Genomic DNA, 23,948 nt, shown 5'->3' on the forward strand with positions numbered 1-23,948 from the left:
CATGCAGCTACTAACTGGGAGAATTTTGGTTGACAAGAGCTTGCTCAGCATCAGTGTAAGACTCGGTGCAAAACTGCTGGATTTTTTTCTTTTCTCCAGTGCAGTACTCAAGAAACTGCCTTGCTTTCCAAAATCTTTTTGTCTTGATATGTATTTTTCACCCTCACTGAATAAATAAGGGTAGGGAATCTCACAGGTGGCTTCAAACTACACCATGTTATGAATGCCATTTATTCTGTATTTCATATGAGGAGACTACCTAGACGTGAATTGATAACAGTGCATTTGCTCAAAAGAGCTAAATTTAGATTTGTAGATAACTAAAATTTGAGCATTTTTCTATCATGAGTGCTGTCTTTGTTTTAATTGTAAGTGCTGTGTTAGAAGGCAAGACCTAAGCCAGTTTGATAACTGTGAAACCTCATATTTTCATAACCAAGTGAACTGTGTGAAGCAGAATATCAAGAAGAAGGAAGACTACTGCAATGCATTGGATTTTTTTGGTCTACTTTACTATACCTTGCTGTATTGTGGGAATTATACTATACCTCTGTATTAGGCAGAGGTCTTCACAAGTGAGGGTGAAAGATTACAGGCTGGCAATGGTCTGATATAGTTGTTTTTATCTTGATTTGTTTTAACCTTGCCCTAGCACAAGTTGATTGAGCTAGTCTAGTCCTAGCTCCATCTGTGCCCCTTAAAAAGCATTTTAGCATGTGGCTGAATTTTCCCTTCCCTTGTAAAGGTTTGTACATGGGTAGCAGAAATTATTAATGATATTGTTCATCTCCACTGGTACAGTTGCCTGAGAGGAAGCTTGGAATTCTGCCTGATCTCTGTGCAGGTTAGAGCAAAGTGAAAGTAAAACCAATAAATCAAATTAAGATGAGGAGGGGTGCAAAAAATAAATACCAGGAGAATTCATAAGCTTGAAATGCAGCATACACTTGTGTGATAGAATGAGAACTTTCCCAGGTCTGGGAAGCTATTTAACTCAGCAGGATCTCTCTCTATGTGTATCTCATACACTGTGAGATAAATGGCCTTTGGTAGAGTGTGTATGTAACTTTAGGCATTTACAGGTGACAAATAATGGGTCAAATTTGTTTGCTCAGGAACTATTTTGATATTGGGAGTTAAAACTCTTACTTTTGCAGGGAATGAAGATCATGCATATGATCAGTTACCACAAGTGAGGAGATGCATGACAATTTATTAAACTCTGGTAACTTGTGTGTCCAAGATCTTAATAAATGAAAACGCAATCTTTGATTCTCCCATTTATATGGTAATATCTTACTGGGGTCAAAAAATCCAGCATAGTTCTTCACATTTTTTTTTTTTTATGAAGTTTGTATACTAGCAGAGTGACATGGATGACAACAGTATGATTTTTTGTGTGAATTCTCACAGTATGTTTTAGCTAACTCCAATTCTTTAAGTATTAATTCTCTATTTTTTTTCTAGGTTCTGCTGCTGCTTTTGCTCAGCGTTCCAAAAGCCCTGAGCAGCCGGGCAGAATTTGAAGTGCCCCTCTCCCCTCCACTATTCTCTCTGCTGTTTTACTTGATGTGTCTGATGCTGTGTGCAGTTCATGTCATTGTATGCACATCAGCAGAAAGTTTATGCTATTTCTGCAGTATGTCCTGGTTAACAGCAGTTGGAGTGATGGTGCTGATTTCTGCACTCATGTGTGGTATTTTTTCTACCATTGCAAAGATCTTTGAGAATTCCAGGCTTCCACTGAAGGTGAGAGCATGCGTTAATCACGATTCAAAATGTTTTTCTCTTTATGGCATACTTTCAGATAAAGTTTTATAAAAGTTTCTCTGTGTGTACTTACAAATAACAATTTCTTTAATTGTTATTTGTAATGTAATTTGAATAATTTAAAATTGTAGTTGAAATGTGAGCGTTCACTGTGCCATGATACTGATTGCTATAATGAAGATCATAGAAGTGCTTATTTTCACATTACTTTAAGAAATGTTCTAATTAGTGTGAATTATTTTGCAGTTTATTTTATGAGATCAGAAACAGTTACGCTGTGTACTAATTTTATGCTGTTACACAGTGTTGTTTCACAATTGCAATTAAAGCAAGATGTATGATATTTTGCAACAACATGTGCTGGTGATGATCTGTCCTTTCTCAAATACCACAGACATTAATGCTCTAAAACTAACAAGAAAATACTGTGCCGGTACCCTTTCTTATATTGGTATTCTTAATGCTTTTTTAAAAATAGTTTTGAAACTGTAACAGAGGGAGCAAAATTAATCCATCCCTTCTACTTTTTAAGTTAAACTTTTAAAGTTTTTTAAGTTTAAGAAATTGAGTTTATTACAATATTTTGGAATACTCAGAAATGTTCTCAGCTGTGCGAGTAGTTATCTTCTGTAAACTACTTGATGAGTGTTATTGTTGTATTGAATAGAATTCAGGTAATTCAAGGAAATAGAATTTGCAATGTCTTACTCTTCTTTCACTGTGAAGCTTAATATGCCAAGAACTGTCGGCCACACCATAAAGTCAGCTTCTAGCTGTTTTGCTGTCAAAGCTAGTGAAGCTTGTGTGAGTTTGTTTTTTAAAGGCAAATGAAAGAAGAAAGTAACATTACTCAATGTGAATGGAGAAATCTGCTGAAGGAGATGTCTATTTGTACAGTTTGTTTATGCTGTTGGTACTTAAGTGTTCAAAAAACGGGTAGATGTGGCACTTCAGGACATGGTTTAGTCTAGTCTACCCTTGATTGGCTTAGAGTAGACTTGGTAGTGTAGGTTAATGGTTGGACTGGATGATCTTAAAGGTCTTTTCCAACCTAAATGATTCTATGATTCTACTTAGGGGCATGTTGGTCTTTAAATGGACCCAGTTCACTTCTGCTATTTCTGAGTTGTTCTACTCAGGGCCTTCATTAGCTTTCTGTATTTTATTGTAAATAAGGTAGAAATTATTCTTAGTAAAAGAATATGGTCTGGAAATAATAATTAATGATCCAGTGTATTCTGTAGAAACGTTTACTTGCTGTGCAAAGATAAGCAAACAACTATGGAAAGCGAGCTCGTTTTTCATCTTAAATGTTACCAGTTTTTCTAATTCTAGCAAACTGTAAGAACCTAAAAATGACGACTGTCTAGGCCTGAATAAAATTTACAGACAGTCCACTTCAATAGAGTTAGAGCAATGACAACAGATTATAGCTTTCTCCTCCAGGTTGATAGTCTCAAAGCAATTCAGTCTGTCTGTGACCCAAAATTTTTGTTATATGGCTGGAGAGGAGTTAATTCCTTGTGACACCCACTACTGTAGGAATAACTTTAAAGTAACTTTATATGACTCAGGAAAAATGTTTTCCTACTAGATCAAAGACTGGAATCTAGGAAGATGCTGCTATTCCTTGGCTATTACTAAATTTAAAATAGTCTGTTACCAAGTATTGGTTGACAGGTATGAGCTCTGCCTTTTTAGTTTAGCCTGAGTCTTAGGGTTTCATTCCCATCTGTTCTTGGCATGTTTTCATCCTTGTTGGTGAGAGACAGCTGCCGGTGTGAGCAGCTTTCTGCAGATGACATATATTGCTAATACAGCTGGTCTGTCAATGATCACAGCGGCAATTGCAAAATGTCTCCTGGTATGCAAAACTTGTGTTGGGTGGAAAGGCTTTTCTCATGAAAGGAATTAATTGGTAGCTCCCTGACGGAGGCAAATAATTCCTCAAGGAACACATAAAAAGAAGCACCCTTATAATCCATGCTGTTCCACTTTTAGAATTAATCTCTCTGAGGAACTTTAGAGGAGAATGTGCCATTTCCACACCCATAATCTGCTGGCCATTTCTGATGACTCCACATAGTCAGTTATGCCAAGAGAGCATGGACAGGAGTATGTGTGAGAAGTCTTTATCTATCAGTTCTATTTCAGTTGTCTTCCTTCCCCACCCCTGCTTTGCCTGTACATCTGCCTTTGAGGACAAACTGAGCAAGACCAGTCAAATGGATCAGAAATTATATCCAGGATACTGTATCCAGTTTTGTGACTTTGCTTCCAGCATCCCACATTCTGTGTATGAGAGACCACAGCAGCTGGAGCTTTCTCCCTAGTTGATGTTGGAGCATTAGATTCAATCCCCTGTTGCTTGAAGAAGGATGTTTCAGCAGCTGCTTGTTTTCTTTTCCTCTTTGGTACCAATTATGGAATTCAAGATTTGGTATTTTGTACCATCTGGAATTCAAGAAGTGGAAAAACCTCCATTTCTTCACAAGTGAAATTTGGTGTCGCTGGCAATAACACTTCTGTCATTTTAGGACAGGGATCAGTTAGTGTCTCTTGGACATGAAGACGCTTATTTTCGTGTCACCTTTGAAAAGATCTCTGTTTGGCTGTAATGGAACAGTTAGCAATTCAAGCATTTCCTGTGTGAACTAGAAAGGTGGGGGAATACCTGAAATTGGTGCATACATGTTTTCTGGAGTTTTACCTAGCTGGGACCTCAGGACATTTTTAAAAAGGGAAGAAAGGAGGACCCTGGGAACTACCGACTTCTCAGCCTCACCTCTGTACCTGGGAAGATCATGGAACAGATCCTCCTAGAAGCTGAGCTCAAGCACATGGAAAACAGGGAGGTGATTTGAGACAGCCAGCATGGATTCATCAAGGGCAAATCCTTCCTGACTAACCTAGTGGCTTTCTATGAAGGAGTGACTGCGTCAGTGGACAAGGGAAAATCAATGGATGTCATCTGTTCGGACTTCTGTAAAGCGTTTGACACAGTCCCCCACAACATCCTGCTCTATAAATTGGGGAGGTATGGGTTTGATGGGTGGACTGTTTGGTGGATAAGGAATTGGTTGGATGGTTGCATCAGAGGGTAGTGGTCAACGGGTGGTAGATGTCCACATGGAGACCGGTGACAAGTGGTGTCCCTCAGGGGTCCATACTGGGACCAGTGCTGTTTAATATCTTCATCAGTGACATAGACGGTGGGATCGAGTGCACCCTCGGCAAGTTTGCAGATGACACCAAGCTGAGTGGTGCGGTTGACATGCCAGAAGGACAAGATGTCATCCAGAGGGACCTGGACAGCTGGAGAGGTGGACCTGTATGAACCTCATGAGGTTCAACAAGGCCAAGTGCAAGGTCTGCACCTGGGATGGGGCAACCTCCGATATCAATACAGGCTGGGGGATGAAGGGATTGAGAGCAGCCCTGCAGAGAAGGACTTGGGGGGTACTGGTAGATGAAAAGCTGTCATGAGCCGGCAATGTGTGCTTGCAGCCCAGAAAGCCAACCGAATCCTGGGCTGCATCAAGGGAAGCGTGGCCAGCAGGTCGAGGGAGGTGATTCTGCCTCTCTACTCTGCTCTGGTGAGACCTCACCTGGTGTACTGCGTCCAGCTCTGGAGTCCTCAGCACAAGAAGGACATGGACCTGTTGGAGCGGGTCCAGAAGAGGGCCACCAAAATGATCCGAGGGCTGGAACACCTCTCCTATGAGGGCAGGCTGAGAGAGTTGGGGTTGTTCAGCCTGGAGAAGAGAAGGCTGTGAGGAGACATTATTGTGGCCTTCCAGTACTTAAAGGGGGCCTACAGGAAAGATGGGGAGAATCTTTTTAGCAAGGCCTGTTGTGACAGGGCAAGGGGTAACGGTTTTAAACCAAAGGATGGTACATTTAGACTGGATATAAGGAAGAAATGTTTTACAATGAGGGTGGTGAAGCACTGGAACGAGTTGCCGAGAGAGGTAGTGGAGGCCCCGTCCCTAGAAACACTCAAGGTTGGATGGGGCTCTGCGCAACCTGATCTAGTTAGAGATGTCCCTGCTCACTGCTGGGGGGTTGGGCTAGATGACCTCTAAAGGTCCCTTCCAACCCAAAGCATTCTGTGATTCTATGACATGCCAGCAGATGATCAGATCATTGGCTTCACATAGATAATATATGAATGAGGAGGTTTTCAGCAATGTTTTCCAGAAGGTTGGTTGGTTTGTTTTTCTAAGGCTGGGGCAGATAGAAATAAAAAATACTGGATTCTCCATCCCAGGTCTGTCTGTGGTCATATTCCTGCCTGAGACATATCTGAACATGTGGGAAGCTGAAGTATGTCTTACGAGTGTAGGCAATAGTAGTTCTGGTTGAGGCAGACATGGCTTTGTATCCAGACCTGTAGAAATCGTTTTTTGTCATCCCAACTTCAGTCCTATTCCATAGGTGACTGGATTGCTGGATATATATCTCATCAGTCAGATAGGCTTTGCTGTCTGTGTTCGATTTCCAAAACAAGCTTGAAATATTTTGTAGGTTTAGTTAGTAAATTCCTCCATTCCAGATGTGTATAAAAGCAGTGACCTGGATTTGATTTACATTTTTATCAGTCTCAGGGCTGTTGCAGAGTGATATGGTGGGGTTTTTTTGCAGGTGGCTGCATATACAAAGATAGAGCCAGGAGAATATGAAAGGAACAGTGGATAATCTGGTGTTGCTTGCAGTGTGGATGTGAGAGGTTATTTACTGGTAACTGGGGCACAAACACTGTAATTCACAAACATTAATGTCCCACCTTCCATCCCCTTTTCCCATAAAATACTAGACTTTGAGGGAGAAACTGATTGTCTGTATGTGCTGCGTGTTGATCTTGAGGGGCCTTCTATGTGAGTTAGGAGTATTACTTACGCTAAAGTATCTCTGAATCTGTCTCTGACCTGTGTGAATCTGCATATGGGTTCCACTTCCGAAAGACCTATGAAGCCCTGCTCTTCTGATGGCAGGAGTAGAATCCTGAATCGGGGTCTTGCCAGTTAAAAAAGCTAAAAGCCTTTTCTAAGCTCATGCTGTACAATAAAATGTAGGTATTTTAAAAGTAATTAAGATAAGCTCTCCTGCTAATGGCTTCAGAGCGTTTTTTCTTCAAATTGTTTCCGTTCACATCTAAAGATTTCTCTGAAGTGCTTCTCATTTGTAATGCTTTTTTCACTGTGGCTGAATATAGAAACTGATTACCAAGTTCATGAATTTTCTGAAGACCAGTGCAGGCAGTGTTAGCATCTGCTTCCTGACTGTTATTTATAGGTTCTGATTACTATGTTTCTAGCAGCATCAGTCCCTTCTTTTAATGACACTTCAGGCTTTAAATAGTTCTGCAGCCCTTTACAAATTCCAGAAAATTACCAAAATTTTAGCTTCTTGTTCATAGCTTCACTCTAATTGCTTGGTAGTTGACTTAAGTACAGTATTTACTACTACTAGTTGTATTTTTTTTTCCTATTTCCGACAGAAATCAAAACCAATAATTTTTTTGAAAATAGAACACAAAAGTTAAAGCCTGTCAAATACAGCTTTTGAGAATTTTCATTGTGGAGAATTATCATGTTTTTTTAATTACACAAAATGTCCCTCTTTCTGTTTTTTTTAAAATACACTGTTCATTTTAAAATATTTTTGGTTTTCCTCCTCTGTGTGATATTCTTTATGGAATTGAATGATAAAACACTTTTATGCAATTGTACCTAAAAATTTTTTTTGCATTTTTTGCCTTGGGCAAAAAAAAGGTGATTGGATGGTCCTTATACTGGGTAGCTTTACAAAATAGTGCCAAACTGCTGTGAAAATGTGGGAGCAAGTGTGGTCAGTAGTACTCTGTCATAGGAAAGTTATCATTGGGAATCAAGACTGCGTGCAGGGAGATCAAACATCAGAAGGGAACAGAATGATGAGTATTTAAATTTTGGGTTATGGTGAGCATGAAAAATAAAATGTTTCTCATCTGAAAAGTGATTGTAAAAGACCTCAGGCATTAACTATGGATGGTTGATTTCTGTGCAGACGAGCTTTACTCTCAACCATACAGAAGCCACATAACTGGAACTGGACCCAGAAGATAGACTGCAGGAGGCTTTATTTCAAAGTGAAGAAAATAAGTTTCATGGGCAGAGTTGCATATATTCCGTTGTTTATGTACTGGCACTTGTGCAAGTTAGCAAGATACATTCAAAGATAGGGCAGAGAGGTCAGTCTCTGTATTACTTAATTACTAATGCTGATATATCAAATGTTAAAGTGACCTTGGCTTGGCAGATTATAGGCTTAAATTGAAAGCCTGGCATTTAGAAATTTCTAAACCAAAGATTCTGTATTAAGTTTGTTTGCCAGGATATTGGTGCGAATCATACGAGTCTTTAGTATCTGGAGTGCCTACTGAGTTCTTCAGGGTTGGAGGTGTTCAGCAGCTAGAAAGATGGAGCTGTGAATATCAGAGTAGGATCTACATTTCTGTGCCTGTAAACCAGATCTAAAAACTAAGTACAATCTAAGTAATCTAAGATCCTGACCTTAGATGTAGAAAAAACTGTAATGAAGGCGCAGTTCATATATGAGGGATTACCAGTAAATCTAGAAAAACTTGATGAAGCTGTTTTCAGTATTTTTTAGATCATGAAGGCTCAGGAGATTATAATTTGCAGGATAATTTTTCATTCTGCGTAGTGACTAAGTCTGGCCTGAAATGTGGTTTATCAATAAATGCCATTGGAATTTAACCCTTTTATGTGAGTATAGGAGTAATTTTTTTCTCTTTTCACTGGCGTTGTGAGGGTTAGACAAGCAGGCAAGAAATATATGGATTTCTGACACTGGGACATTTCACACTAATGCCATCATTTTCATGAGGCTTTTTGCATGTTCCCCATTGATAATTCATTGCTTCTTCAGTTTTCATATCAGTGCTGATGGCAACCAGATAGAAGAGAGCAATCCTTATATAGATTTTATGTTGTGTCTTATAAAGAAGACGAATTGTATTGAAGACTGGTTCATTCTCATTTGCTGAGGATCTCAGATTGCTTTGTCTCTGCGAGCAGACACTGCTTACATGCTTGCTCATTAGTTAGTTAGCCAAGGTCATTAAGGTCAGCATGATGGAATTGGAGTTTAAACTTTCTGTAGTTTAGTCATGTACTGTTCTTGTCTCAGCTTTGTGAATTTCATGGCCTTTGGTCTCTGCACGGACTACATCTCTACCTTGTGCTGAATGTCTTATCTTGTTCCAGAATGTAGCTTATGGTATTTGATTTCCAGAGTAGAATACTAAGCAAAAAGGGCTGGTCTTTCGGGCACCAAAGAAATTCCAAATACTAGTAAATTTAGATTGGGCCTGGGCAGTTTTTCAGATTATGACTGTTCTTGTGCTAAATTTTTAGTGTTTTTTTCCCTCATTATTGTTGTGTGTAACCTCATGGGGATTTTTTTGTTGGTTTTGTTTTTGTTTGTGTGTTTTTTTCAAGTGAAGTGACTTTTGTGTGATATATTTCTTTAACAACACAAGAAATGGAGGTGATGTGAATAGTTGTTAACTTTAACTGTACCTTCTTCATTCTTTCACATATATCTTAAAAAATCTTGATTTTGCAAAAGTCGTTTTCCTCAAAGCAAAATTGCAGATAGTATTAACTAGCTTATTGCCTCAGGTGTATTTGTTGTCCTCTCCATGCTACATGGTCTTGGTTATTGAACAAAAATACATATGCTGCAGTCAGTAAATCTTAAGCATAAGTTGGACTTGCATCTAAGATGCTCAGGATATTTGTATTGTTTAAACCCACTTTCTTGTTACCTGCTCTAAGATTAGTGAGTTTCTATATTCTTCTAACAAATGATTTCAGCAGTTCTGGAATCATAGTACACTGTGCATCTTTGAATGTGAGTATGTACTCTGTGAGATTTATCTGTATGAATATTCAGGATGGCTTTTTAAAGTGTATTCATAAGGTCAAATGTAGGAGGATGGTGTGGTTGAAGTGTGCAGTTAAAGAAATCAACGTGAAAGTAGGTTCAGAGATCTTTGTTCTAAAGTAAAAATGGCACGCAGTAGTTTTGATTTGGCTTTTAAATTGTTGTTTTTCAGGTGTTTAAAATAGCAGTTTAAGAGATACTCTTTGATATTCTCTAATAGAGGAAAAATGAATGAAAAAATAAAATAGTAAAGGATGTTTTTTGACAGTGTCTTTCCCAAAATGCTTCACAAGTATGCAACCCCTTTTGTTAAGGTATGTTAGGAAGCGCCTGCTGGCTCCGGCGGCCTCCAGGGTTGGGGCATTTGTACTGCCTTGCTGCTGGTGCCCATCTGTGCATGCCCAGCCTGGGCTCTTATCCCCACCTCTGGCTCAGACTTTGAGGAGAAGTTAAGCAGACAGAAGTCCCTCCAGTCAGTGGCCTTGTGACCTCTCACACATGGGTGTGGGGTCTGGGCCCTCCAGTTTCTGACGCAGACCTACAAGATTGGTGATCCGTAGTCGCTTTTCCTGTTGCTGACAGCCTGACCTCTCTTGCACTCTGATCCCTTCAGCTGCTGGCACCTCAGGCACACAGTCCCGATGGCCTGTGGTCCTCACTCCGGTGTCTGGCATGTGGACCTCACGTGCTGCAGTCACTGGCACTTCAGGCGTGTGGGTCCAATGACCTGTATTCCTGCTCGAGTGGCTGGTGTTTGCTTTTACTTGCTCTGGTCTCAAGTTGCAGGCATGCAGGCTTGTCCCCAGTTACTTTCAGTGAGACCTTGCAGCACCCACAGGTGGGACAGAGAGTGGAGTTGCGCAGAAAGATAGTTAGAGGATTTAATAAGACAGGATAAACCACAGTGATCAGGCACAGGGCTGTCAGAGAAATGTGCTGACTGGCACCTGCTTACATGTGACTCCGGCCCCTTATCCTTCCTCCTTTGCCCCTTCCACTTTGCCCCTGCCTCCAGCCTGTTCCTCACCACCCCTTCTCCCCAACCTTTGACACTTTCCTGAAGCATTGCTTAATGAGTTTGCATAGATCCACAGGCGCCCTCAGACATCCATAATACTCATGTTCTGTCACTTCCCCCTTATCTGTTACAAAGTCCAGGCTGATGTTCTTCAGAGCTGTGCCTGTGGTTTCTTAATGGCCTGTCAGTTAATGGCTGAAGAGTTTTGGTCATCTTTATGATCCCCCTTAGTGCTTACTTATCAGGTTTGTGTCTCTGTGTGGTCTTTTTATGGCTTTCCCTGTTACTTCGTATTCCCTGTGAGCTGAAAAGGTCCATTACCTGATAATGTCAATGAATCAGATGCTCTAACCTCTAACCTTCCACATGCCCTTATACTGTCTTTTTAGCCATATCATTGAGGGCAGTGATGATAGGCAATTCCAAGTAGCTGCTGTGAACAGGAAATCGAACTAATGGAGGCATTAGACAAAGAGTATTACGGTTATAGATAGGCATAGCATGTGAAGTAAATAATATATGGGTAAGGTTTAAAGTAGATTTTATGATGAAATACACATTTCAAGGTAAGCAAGGTTAAGGGGTGCCATCAAACTGTCTGCAAGTAACTTTTCTTGAGCAGTGAAGGCTGTCACTGTACTGAGTTGAGGGTAGCACAAATTCAAACTATAAGAAAATTACCTATTATCTGTATCTCAAGTTTGATTTCTGCAGGATTTCTATTTTTACTTCTACAAATGTGCAATGGGGAGACAGCTTATTTCAAATGTTCTGTCACCGAGTGGTAGGGATTTTAATCTGTCAGTTGTGGTGTTTATTCATAGAGAAGTTCTTTTGCTTAAACAGAATGTAATTTTAAACGGTATGATTATGTTGCAATGCTAGCTAAATAGGCTACACTAAAATGGTTCTTTTATAAATTTTTGGCATTTGTCAAGGTGGAAGTAACTTGTCTCACTGTTTATTTTGTTTTCTTAGAGGAAATTGCAGTAAGCACATTATGAATGCTTAACCAAGTGAAATTTTTATACACTTTCACCACTGCTGTATGTTTTTTTTATTTGCAGAATCCAGTTGTGTCCAGTTCCAGCTGGTCAGAAATAGATGTGCTGATGCTGGCTGGAACAATTGGCCATGTTTTGAGTTTGGGGGCAAGCAGTTTTATAGAAGAGGAACATCAAACCTGGTATTTTCTTACCAATACGCTTTGTTTGGTGCTGTGTCAGGAACTTTGTAGAAATAATTTTCTTCTGAAAGAATGTGACCCTCAACATAGCACCACTGTGAAACAAAATTTTGATAGTATCAGGGAAGCCTCTGAGTGCAAGAATATAGACATTCCACCAGCAGGTAGTTCAAAATTGGACAAGGCCATCTCTTCAGCTGAATTCATAAAAGCATCAGATAAGTGGATAAGCTTAGCGAGTCCATGGATCATCCTTATTTGCTGCCGGCTACTTCGATCCTTGAATCAGACAGGTGTGCAGTGGGCTCATCGGCCAGACTTTGGACATTGGCTGACAAGGTGGGTATCTGATTTATTGTCATACTTTCTGTCTTATTTCCAAATTAATTTATGTTTCATTTGGTGAGATGTGTATACATTTCTATACAGTTGCTGTTTAGAAAGTGCTGTAAATGTGCAAAGCAGGTAGACAATGAAGCAACGTAAGGAATTTTTCACTGCTATTTCATGCAGAAGTAATTCCTTGTGTACTATCAATAGTTTGTAATCTTTGCCCTGCACCATGACTTATCTAATTAATGTCAATTATACACAATAAGTTTATCAGAGGCAAAAAGTAAATATTTTCCATTTGAAAGTCAACAGTGTCTGGTTTGGGAAATTAAAAATTGCTTAATAGAATTAAACCCTTGAAATTAAGGCAGAAGGTTCTGCTCAATTCCAGACTTTATGAAGTTGCAGGAGAAGATGCTGCACATAGAACTCTTCCTTGTCTATCACAGACATTTAATGTGTGGGTGGAAAACTGAAGGGATTTTTCAAGTGTAGTATGATAAACAAGAAAGGGAATTTTTTACAGCTTGAAGTACACCGGAGAAGGGCTTCTAATTTTTCTACTACCTTTTACTGTTGTGAAAAACTACAGCCATTATTTGGTGATATTTGAACTGTCTTCTGTACTTCACCTGTTGGACGGAGAAGTAATACTTGTGACTGACTAGTCAGGGTTTTGCAGACAGCAGATGGGGAGGCTGTGCTGTGTATGATAAAGAGATTTCTTGCCAGTGTCTTACAACACATGGATGAAATGTCATTCATCATTTGTTAATAGCGACAGGAGCAAATGAACTAATATGAGACTTGTTACTTATTGGCAGCTTCACCCATAAAATGGTAATTGCTATGACAGGCATGAGTGCTGAAAGACTGGAGTTCTGAGGGAATTTATCACATTATAGCAGTTGTTCTATACCAAAGCTTTCACCTTGCATTCCTCCTCTTGAGATGACGTGAGGGGTTGAGGAAGGAATGTTATATTCCCAATGTTGAGTCCACATGATAGAGAACTTCTTCATTATGAGCTAAGCCAGAGTGTGAGCAGGATTAGGTGTGATTTGGTGCAACTGGGAGGATTTTTGTAATTAATCCTGAGCATCTTCCAAAGATTTATTTGCCCAATAACTTCCTGACCCAGATGTCTTCTTCAGACTGTCAGCCCTTTTCTTTGCAATGTACTAGTGCCACAATGCCATGAAACAAGGACTTGATATTCTTGCAGCTGAAAAATTGCATTTGTTTCAGAGATGTGCTTTTGGTAAGTGTGCTCCCACCTCTGATTTTGTGATTTTCTTTCCGTATGGGTATGCCTATAGAGCAGCAAAACCTGTTATAGCCTTGGGCTGTGGGGACTCAGGGAGATAGCGCAGGTAGAACATAGTCTGCAGCTAGAGCAGGTGCTTCTGGGGCTTCCTGATTTATAACAAAAGCTGGGAAATCCCGTATGCCTAGCTCTAATACTAGTGCCTGTCAGGAGCTTCCAAGCAAGAAACCCACTCAGATAAACCAAGGTTGTTTACTCCTGTTCTGGCTCAGTCTTTTTTTTTTTTTTTTTTGTTGGGGAAGGAGGGGGCAGAAGGGAGGAAGGAAGCTATTTTTGTGTTTCACTTTTTTTCGCCTGTGAATTGGAATTGGCGTGTTTTGCAGAACTCCTATCCATCTTTGTAAACAACAGAATCATAGGATGGTTGAGGTTGGAGAGGACCTCTGGAAATTATTTGGTTCAGCCCCAGTACTCAGAGCAGAGTGATCTGGAACAGATTGCTTAGATCCTTGTCCAGCTGGGTCTTTGGTATCTCCAAGCACTGACCCCAGTGCCAAGCCCTGGGGTTGATCATTAGTGACTGGCCTCCAGGTGGACTTTGTACTACCAGTTGCAACCATGTGAGCCCGGCAGTTGGGCCAGTTTTCAGTCCACCTCCCTGTCCCCTTTCCTAGCCTGGACTGTATCAGTTTGCCTGTGAGGATGTTATGGGAGATGGTGTTAAAAAGATGGTGTTAAAAACCTTGTTAAAGCCCAGATAAACAACATTGGCTGCTCTCCGCTCTTCCACTGAGCTAGTCATCTCATCACAGAAGTCTGTCAGGTTGATTAAGTGTTACTTCCCTTCATAAAGCCATCACAACCCTATTATTAAAGCTGTCTGCCTCCCCCTACAGTAAGGCTGAAGTACAGCAGCTAGATCTCAAAAAACTTCAGAATTTTACAGGTGAGTTGCTCCCTGTGCTTCAACACCACGTTATAGCCTCACATTGGATATATTTGCGTGGGTCTTGAAGCAAGGAGGAGAGAAAAGGTCCTACAGCTATAGTCTTAGGCTACAACTGCTTGTTTGGCTATAATGGTATATTAAAGGAGCTCTTGCCTTACAAGGCAATGTACCTGCTGTCTTCCTCCTCCCCGTACTGGCCCTGTATTTTACCAGCACAGCTGTTGCTTTGTCAGTATGGTGAACTAAATCATTGAATAGATGTGGCTGGAAAAATAACCCAAGGTGGGGTCGGAAACTTTGGCTTTCAGATGTCTCACTTGCCGCTCTGATTTACTATCCAGCTTCACAGGCAAATGGGCTGGCTTAGTAACTGGGATGCAGGAAGAGAAGAGTGTGCAAGCCAGCACTGCTGCTTTTGAAATTCCTGTAGAAAGAAAATGTGGAAGTATCTGGATCTTTTGAAGAGCTGCAGACATAAACAGTTTTTTTTTCTTTCTGCCATCGTCAAACATTCCTTACAAAACTGATTCCTTTCAAATCTGATTGAGAAAGAAGTAATGATTCACAAACTTCTACTTTTGGGGGCTTTAAAAAGATTGTGGAACAGTCCAGAGTGCCCTGCCATGGCAGGCTAAGAGGATGTGTCTATTGGGGCTGCCACAGTTTTCTGCCTTCTCCCTTTCATTCTTCTGCCATGTTTAGGGAGCAGGTGAAAGAGCAGAACCCTGGCAGCCCTGGCACAGGTTGGCTTGGGCTTCTGTGGAGCTACATTCTGACTTAAATCAGTGGAGCAGTTTTTAGCTTAACAGGAGAGTACAATATATATCACCATACTGACACATACTTCAGTTGCTTTATAGGATTAAAAGATTGCCCAAATAGGAGCATTTGAAGTAGACAGCTTTTGGGCTTGAGTGATGGGATGTAGGTGAGTTCTTGGATCTGAAATGGTTCACTGGACAAGCTTTGGAAAGATCAGTCAACGATGCGACTAAATCTTTGCACATCCTGTGGTTTCTAGAGTATCTGTGAATTCCCGTTTGGCAAGCGTGCTTGCATTTTCTTTGGTTGGAGGTTTTAATGTCTTTGTTGCTTTCCCTTCACAAGAGAACAGGATGGTAGACATGTCTGTTTCCCTAGTGTTTTGATCAGGATTGAGATGATGTGTTTTCCTTATAGCATAAATTAAAAGTTGGTGATAAGCTGAGTTGCATAAAGCACTTACTCCTCTTCCCAAAATGCATTGCTAGTCTGTAAGGTTGATTGTTATTCTATTTTTAGTATGTGTTTAATTTGCATAGTTATGTCTCAATAGCACATTTTTTAGTAATAAGAAAATAGAACCGTACTTAGATCACATGAACCCTTGTTAGTTTACGTTAAAGCTACTGAGGCTTTCTAGCCAGCCTTCTCTTTTGGCTCTAAGATAAACCAATGAACATAGACTAACCTCTTTTTTTTCCCTGTGTATTGGCGTTTTAGACATTTGTGCTCATGCTCAGACTAATATTTTGCTCATCTGGACAGTGCTTAAAGGACTCAGCATTTGAGACAGAGAGACTATTGTGCAGGTTTGTGCATGGAAAAACATAAGCAGCAAAACACAGAAAATCAATCTACCTGTAGTGTGTTGAATTTGGCTGTTAGGGATGCATTCAGTGCTGAAATAAGGAAAATGTTCTTTGTTATATGCAGAGAGATTCTCTGAAACTGCTACAAAGGAAAAAAAAATACTTTGGTGGGTGGTAAGTGAAGTGGAAGAGAACTTGCAATCCCTAAATTTGCCTGGAATTCAGGTTTTCTTTTTAATTAGCCGGTGTTCAGTTTGCTTCATTTGGCTGTTAATCTTGGTCAGAGCTGGTACTTGGAAAGTGTTGGAGCTGCTACATGGCTCACTGTGGAAGGGGTGAAACTGTCAATTGCAGCGTCAGCTTGAAGAGAAGTGAGGAGAAAGCAGCATGGGAAGATGATATTTTCTTTTAATAATGTACTTAACCGTCCCCAAATGCCCTTCTCCGCCAAAGCTGTCATACCATGTGACTCCTGTGTATTTTATTGTATATAGTAGAATGAAAGTAAACAATTAAAAAAGGCTTTCTTCACATAAAATATGAATCGTGCACTTTCATAATTCGTTTCACTCTTTTTGTATTTGCAGTAGTGAGGTGAGGTCAAAGCAGTGGAAGTAAATGTATTCAATCTTCATTCAGCTACCAGAAGTATGAAAGTGTAGACCACGAGCTGTTACAGTAAGAACAAATAGCCAAAGCTCTCTTTTTCCTTTCTCCCCTCCCCAGGTTCTCTCTCAGGAAACTATTGGTTCTTCACTTTCAGTTTTGTGGTTTGGGCAAGCCCCACTACATTTCAGCTGAGATCAGAGTAGCATGTTAGTGCTTGTATTTCTGAGTAGAATATAAAAATAATTTAGAACTTTGCTAAATGGCTGGACTCCTGTGTTGAGCAGCTACAATCCCCTTTCAAAATACGTGCTAATTTAATATGCACTTAGCTGCCTAACTGTAAGAACCGTGGCTGGAAAACCTTGAAACTGTATGTGATTTATGCTGACCTGTCTTCACTTGCTATAAATCCTTTTATTATTGCTTCAGCAAACTCCATGAAACACCGGAGCAGGTTTTTTTTCAATAAATGTACATGGTTCAAAAAAATCCGAAACAGAAATCACACAGGACTGTTATCAGAAAACCTGGACATGAGTTGGATATACACACCTGTGCTAGCAGTCAAGAATGCACCATTGGTGACTGATGTGCACATGTCTTTGAACATACCCTTGCTGTCTACTGGGCCTTCTCTGAGAATTTTTTTCTTTTGGGGGGATTTAGAGTATGATTTCAAATGTTCACTGTAGGAAATAGCAGCTGTTAGTGAGTGTCTTGCTTGATATACTACCAGCAATTACTTCTTACAGGTAGGAAAGTTTTTTTAATTTTTATGTGTTGGTATGTTAGATTAGCCTGCAAGCATCTCTTAACAGAAGTGCATTGACTTTTTTAGATAAAGAGACAAAGACAAAGATGATGATGATGTGCTGTTACTTGTCCTTGATTTATCTCGCTGTCATACAATGAGCAGCCAAGGAGAATACAGCCTGAAAGCTTTTAAAATTTTCCACAAAGGTTCATTTGAAAGATGCAGTGGCTACTAAATTAGTTCTTTATGTATTGATCATAAGAGATGGTGCATGCACTATCTTTACAGGTTGGTGCAGCAATCCGTTCACTGCTTCTACTGTCTCCTCCTGTAGAGGAAGAAAAATAATGAGGAGAAACATCAAGACTACATTTTCTCTCCCATAGTGTTCTAGTTCTTACTCCTCTTACTTACCTCTACTGGCCTGTGGAGAGCAGTGCATCTGTTGGGGGTCTTGTGAAGGTGTATAAAGTGCTTGACTGGGTCCTGCAGGGAGGACTAACACGACAATTTTTCTGCCCCATATCCTTTCCTCTGTGACTTTCCAAGCACAACAGCTGAAACAGCTATTGGCCAAACTCCTGGTAAAGCATATACTAGGAAATAGGAAAGTAAACCTGTTTGAAGTACAATAATTTTGATTAAATCAAAGGTAAAACTGGAGTTCCGTAAGTGCTATCAGAGTTAATGCAGATAACAGCCCAGGCTCAAACTGTTTCAGTTTGCTGAACTTAGTGATCCTTCATCATGGCATTTTCAAGTGTGGAAGACAGAAGATGGAGCCCTTGGCTCTCACACCCTACATGATGTTCTTGACAGAAGGTAAACCTAACAAAATTAGCGGTTCAGGGTAATTTGGGATACTGGGAATATTTGCATAGGTGAGGGTTAGCAATTCTTGGATTACAGTGGGCTTTCTGAAATTGCACAGCTAGCTATGGTATGGGTTGAGTGCAGATCTTTACCTTATCCCATTACATTTTGCAGTGCTAATTGTTGTCACTGTAGATTTAAATACATAACGTTGGCAGCATGCTCAGTGAAATGCCCTTGATTCTGGAATGAGTGTTACTTATTTAGGACATGGGGGAAGAAACAAACCATATCTGTAATCTTCTTGGCCATGATGCAAATTTTGTGTCTTTATCTCTTGTATGTATTGATCCAGTACAAGGTGCTGTGGTTGCATAAGGGAATCATACTGTGCTAATGTGTTTGCATGTGTGTGTTTTAAACTATATAAGTATATTTCAGGTCATTTTGGCTAGGTGGTGTTTTGTATGTCTAAAATTAAACAAATCACATACATGTACAGTTATTTTAAAAGGGAGAATAGTTCTAATTCTATAGTGCGAAAATCTTTTCTGCCTTATGCTAGAAAATTAAGTGCTGTAGTATAAGCAAAATGCACTGTTTCAAAATGTATAAATAACAAAACCCTAGTTTAAAAGCATTAGACTTTTCCATTATGCAATATGCAGCTCAGTTTTTATATGATTAACAGAATAACTAGCATATTGTGGAACACAGTAATTACATTTTTAAACATGTATGTTTGAATAGAAAATCTCATTAATAAAACTGCTTTTCTAAAAATACTAAACTATTTTACCATACCTCTTGGAAAGTTCATAACAGATGTCAGTGCAGTGATTAATTTGGAAATAGAATGCTGTAGCTAAGGCTCTGTCAAATGTGTTTAGCAGCAGTTACAGTGGTTTGAAGGTTTGTGGTTTGTTTGTTTGGTTTTTTTTTTTTCCCCCAGCTCTGAACATAAATCTGAACTCTCCTTCTTGGCTGCAGTCTCCCTACTTATGATCTTCTTTCTGGTTCAAAGAAGATGCTCCCTGGTTTCAAAAATTGCTATGGCACTCGGGCTCCTGGGAGTCTACAGTTACCGGGCAACTATTGGAAATGTCATATTTCCATGGCAACATGACGGCAAAGATATTTCGAAGTAAGTTAATCAACAGATATGTAAATCTATTCCTAGAGAGGTGTTAACTTTGGATATCAGGGGATGGGGTGGGAGGGGACGTTATGTCTAGGCTGGAATCACATTCTTATGAATAAAACTCTATTTTGTAGGTGGCCAGCGCTGAGTTTTTGTGGTGTGTGTATAATTTTGAGCCCCATGAAGTGTCTTTCAACTGTGACAGATCAGAAGCCAGTCAGATAAGAATTAATATGAGGAAAATCTTATAGTCATACCCTGTATTTTTGCTACAAAGAAACTCCAAATGCACCATCTCCTCTTGTTTTAGATGGACTTGCCACATTTAGCAGAGCATATGCCAAGCTCATTTAGCTACTTCCTAGTTTTGAAAAATGATTAGGCGGTAATTGGGAGAGTTGCTTTTTCGTATCTTTCTTTTGCAGGTGAGCGTTCTGTAATGTATGACCTTTCAAGATGTAACCAAATCCTTCTTGCTGTGTAGGCTGTGCTGCACAATGCATACTAAGGATTTTTACGTGGATGTTAAGTTTCTTACAGAACTAGTCTGTTCCTGTAAGGAAGCTATTAGCTCTTTCACCTATAGCGATTTCGGAATGTAGCTAAGTGGCTTTAGTTTTCTTAAGATAATTTTTACTGTGGGATTGTACTTGGATCTGGAGCTTCAAGTTTTTCTGAGTGTCAGAGAGTTGCGGAAAACTTCCAGAGTCAGTTATGACATTTGATAAGGAGGAAAGGGTCATGGAAGAGAAGTTGCTAAACAATTGTCTTCTGGATGTAATAAACTTTCTCTCGCATTCGTTTTGAATCTGATATGGATACACATGGTTTCTGTTGTGGTTTAGCCCCAGCCAGCAACTAAGCACCACGCAGCCGCTCGCTCACTCCCCCTACCCCGATGGGATGGGGGAGAGGATTGGAGGAGTAAGAGTGAGAAACACTCCTGGGCTGAGATAAGAACAGTTTAATAATTGAAATAAAGTAAAATAGTAATGCTAATAGTAACAGTATAATAATGATAATAATAATAATGATACACGAAGCAAGTGATGCACAATGCAATTGCTCACCACCCGCCGACCGATACCCAGACAGTTCCCGAGCAGCGATCGCTGCTCCCCGGCCAACCTCCCCCCAGTTTATATACTGAGCATGACGTCATATGGTATGGAATAGCCCTTTGGTCAGTTTGGATCAACTATTCTGGCTGTGCCCCCTCCCAGTTTCTTGTGCGCCTGGCAGAGCATGGGAAGCTGAAAAAGTCCTTGACTAGCATAAGCAGTACTCAGCAACAACTAAAAACATCAGCATGTTATCAACATTCTTCTCCTACTAAATCCAAAACACAGCACTATGCCTGCTGCTAGGAAGAAAATTAACTCTATCCCAGCCGAAACCAGGACAGTTTCTGTTGGAGCTTCTTAATCAGGGGCCAGAAATTCACAAGATGTGCGGAGATGAAAAAAAACCCTGCAGGAGAAGATCTTATTTGAAGAAGATCAGATTTGCTAACGAGTCATGGTTTTGAACTAATATTTTTTTATGTATGTATATCTAGATATATTTACATACTTTGCATCTCTCCAAATATTGAAGTTAATTCTAGATGCATACTAGTGTTAAGTTAACATTTTGTGCTAGTTCTGCTGGATGTGAAAGTAATGGTAATCTTTACTTAGTCTGCAGGATTTGGCTCTGTGTTTGAAACATGCCTGATTCCGGAGTGTGACCTCTAGCTTTGCTTTGTGTTTGAGTAAAATCCTTGGAGAAGAATACTGTCCTTGCAGTAAGAAGAAAAATACTGCAGTGTGGCACAGAACCTTAAGTACAGCAATTGAGCCACAAACAAAATATGTGGAGTACTTAAATACTAACAGCAAAGCATTTACTGGGAACTCGTTCATTCTATAGTCAGCATATTGATCGCAATTCTAACAAGAAAGATATGGGCTTTTTGTGTTATTTCACCTTAAATAAATAGTGAACATGGTAATTTGCTTAAATTATGTCAGACCTTTATATATCTCTGATTATATACTGGTTTAAAAGTTGCTGTCATGTTTCAAAGCTGTATACCCTTTAGATCCTCTGTGTAGGCTGTTTGGTGAAAGCTGATAGGGTTAGCAAACGCAGGTTCTGACTTTTGTGTCAGTATGTGTTCTACACCTGGGGTGGGAAGTGTGGTGCAGGGCTCTTTCTGGATCTCAGTAAGAAAGGACCAACAATAGATGTGTAACAAAATAGCTGTTTTAATAAGATAGAGTAAAAAGAGGAATATAGGTAGTGAATGCTTTCAGATGCTGGGAACCCTGCTTTCATGCAGCATCAGACAAACCCCAGATGAATCTTCCCATGGCACGCTGTGGCACACGGGTCCCATCAGTGGAGAGGTTCTGCCTCCCTCCCATACCATGGTGTGTTCTATTTTGTGTAAAAAAACCAAACCAAACCAAAAAAAACCCAGACAAACCAAAACAAACCCATGTGTCTGCTCCTGCCAGGTCAGAAGTTACGTCCGTCATAACATCCAGCAGCACATGACACAGGCCAGCACAGGGCTTCCAGCATGGTCCCTTGCAGCAGTTACCCATGCTAACATGTGGGCTTCTCAAGCCTAAAGTACAAGGCCTAACAGAACAGACATGGTTTGCCCAACATCACTAACTCCTCAAACACATTGTCTTCGGCAAGGCTCCCAATACAGCATGTCAAAAAAGATGGTAGACACATGTTAGTAGATTTCACATGTTAGCTGATGTGTTGACATAGTGATCATAGCTCATCCTTATTAGATGGCTGATGTGATAAATTGTAAAAGCCTACTTAAAATGCCACCAGGAACAAACCCAGGACTTTCTTTTAAATGCATCTAGAGGTATCTTTAGTGTATTCATGACATGGAGTAGCTCCAGATGCAGGTGCAAAGTAGAGGTAGTTTTGTGTAATATGAGAAAAAGTTGTAGGCAGCCACTGTGTTTTTCATGTATAATGCTTTTTTCTGTAAGATGGAGAATCTTTGCTCTGAAATGCCCCCTCTCTGTACCCTTTACTGAAGATGTGTTTTCTCCAAATGTGACAACTGCTGGGAGGTGGGTAAGGGACAAGAGGCAATTGAAGTGTGTCCCATCTTCTATGGCTTACACTAAGATAACCTCTAAATTAAAAAATGCAAGGAAATAATTTGGCCTTCCCTTTTCCTCGGAGTTCTTTTTAAAAATGATAGTTTGTGCAATGAAAAAGATGAGTATAACCATACTGACACAAACAAAACAATAGTAGTGCATTTGATGAGAATTTTTGTTTTAGTTTGAATTTCCATCAACCAGTTAATTTCAGTTTTAACTTAACTCATTTAATAGTAACAAATACCCAAAGCTATTTCCTAAAGTTTTACTTCTGAGTCGCATGAATATATTTGAATATTTTATGGTAATACTTACATCAGAGTTACCAGAGATACTGAAACAGGGCATGGAATTTCTGCATTAGCCAGAACCACAGGAACACTCTAAACCTTTCCGCGCTCCCCTGCCTCCCAAGGGAAAACCCAATGGGCCTTACAGGGGATTTACAAAGGCTTGCTATTTAAGGGAACAAAATAGTAATGCCTCTTTGCATAGACCATTAGGTATGAGCTTGAACCTTTGAAAGCTAAACCACAGAACAGAGCACTGTATTCATGTTTAGGAAGGCCACATCACTATCATGTGGTGGTTTTGCCTATTTTCTTGGTTCTGTGAGTGCAAGAAGAAAACTTAACATGTAAATACTGTTGCTTATTATTTCTCCACTTGCTTTTTGGTTCTCTTTCCTGTATGTGAAAAGGAAAGATTGAATTCAAGCTCATTTGTTAGTAATTGTTTGAGAAGGAAGGTGACCTTCCAAAGACTGAAAAAATATATAAATTTAAAAGGAGAAATTTATTTTTCAAAATTTTGACTAGTGGTGTTTTCTGTGGTCAGCTAGTTACACTAGTTACACCAAGTGTAACTGTGCTTTTACTATTTTTAGTGTCACAGTTTAATCCTCCCTGTATTATTAAGTCCAGATGACTCAAGAGTCCTCAATTCTGAGTGAGTTATATTAACTTTGTAGGAGACCATGTTCATTCACCACTCATATATAAAGTGACTGGTAATCCCTAAGGCTAGTGTATATTAAATTATGGATAAAGTGTGTAGATAATGTGTATTTTTATCTTTTGCAAGATAAAAAAATAGATTTATAACCTCAAGATTTTTAGAATGTGTATTTGGAGAGTTCATTGGGTTATTACTATAGCTTAGCTCACACTAACGTGATCTGTGACCTTTTTTGCCCAGTAAACATAAGAATATCAGTGCATTCTGACAGATATCTGCTTTCACTTTCTTTGTTCCTTGGGCCTTGCACTTCTAGAATAGCAGGTCACAGTTTTTAAGATTACTGGTCCTTGTCCTTGTCAGCTTTTTGGACAACATGCTGTGCTTCCTTCAGAAGCTGATTTTAACTGGAAATGCAGAGGCCAGTGAATTTATAGGTATAATGAACATAGCAGTAGATGCTAATTACACTTACTACTTAAACATTCATTTTTTTGTAATG

The 23,948-nt window shown here is 39.8% G+C and overlaps 1 protein-coding gene across 1 annotated transcript in view; it reads left to right on the top strand.

Moving 5' to 3' along the window:
- Positions 1–23,948, top strand: part of PIGG (phosphatidylinositol glycan anchor biosynthesis class G (EMM blood group)) — a 93,776-nt gene that overhangs the window by 21,027 nt on the left and 48,801 nt on the right. The window contains exons 8-10 of the mRNA XM_075726543.1: positions 1,468–1,749; positions 11,809–12,266; positions 19,176–19,367. Of these exons, the coding sequence (XP_075582658.1) occupies positions 1,468–1,749; positions 11,809–12,266; positions 19,176–19,367 (932 nt within the window). The remainder of the gene's footprint in view (positions 1–1,467; positions 1,750–11,808; positions 12,267–19,175; positions 19,368–23,948) is intronic.

Source organism: Pelecanus crispus, chromosome Z, assembly GCF_030463565.1.
Source record: "Pelecanus crispus isolate bPelCri1 chromosome Z, bPelCri1.pri, whole genome shotgun sequence".
Taxonomy (NCBI): domain Eukaryota; kingdom Metazoa; phylum Chordata; class Aves; order Pelecaniformes; family Pelecanidae; genus Pelecanus; species Pelecanus crispus.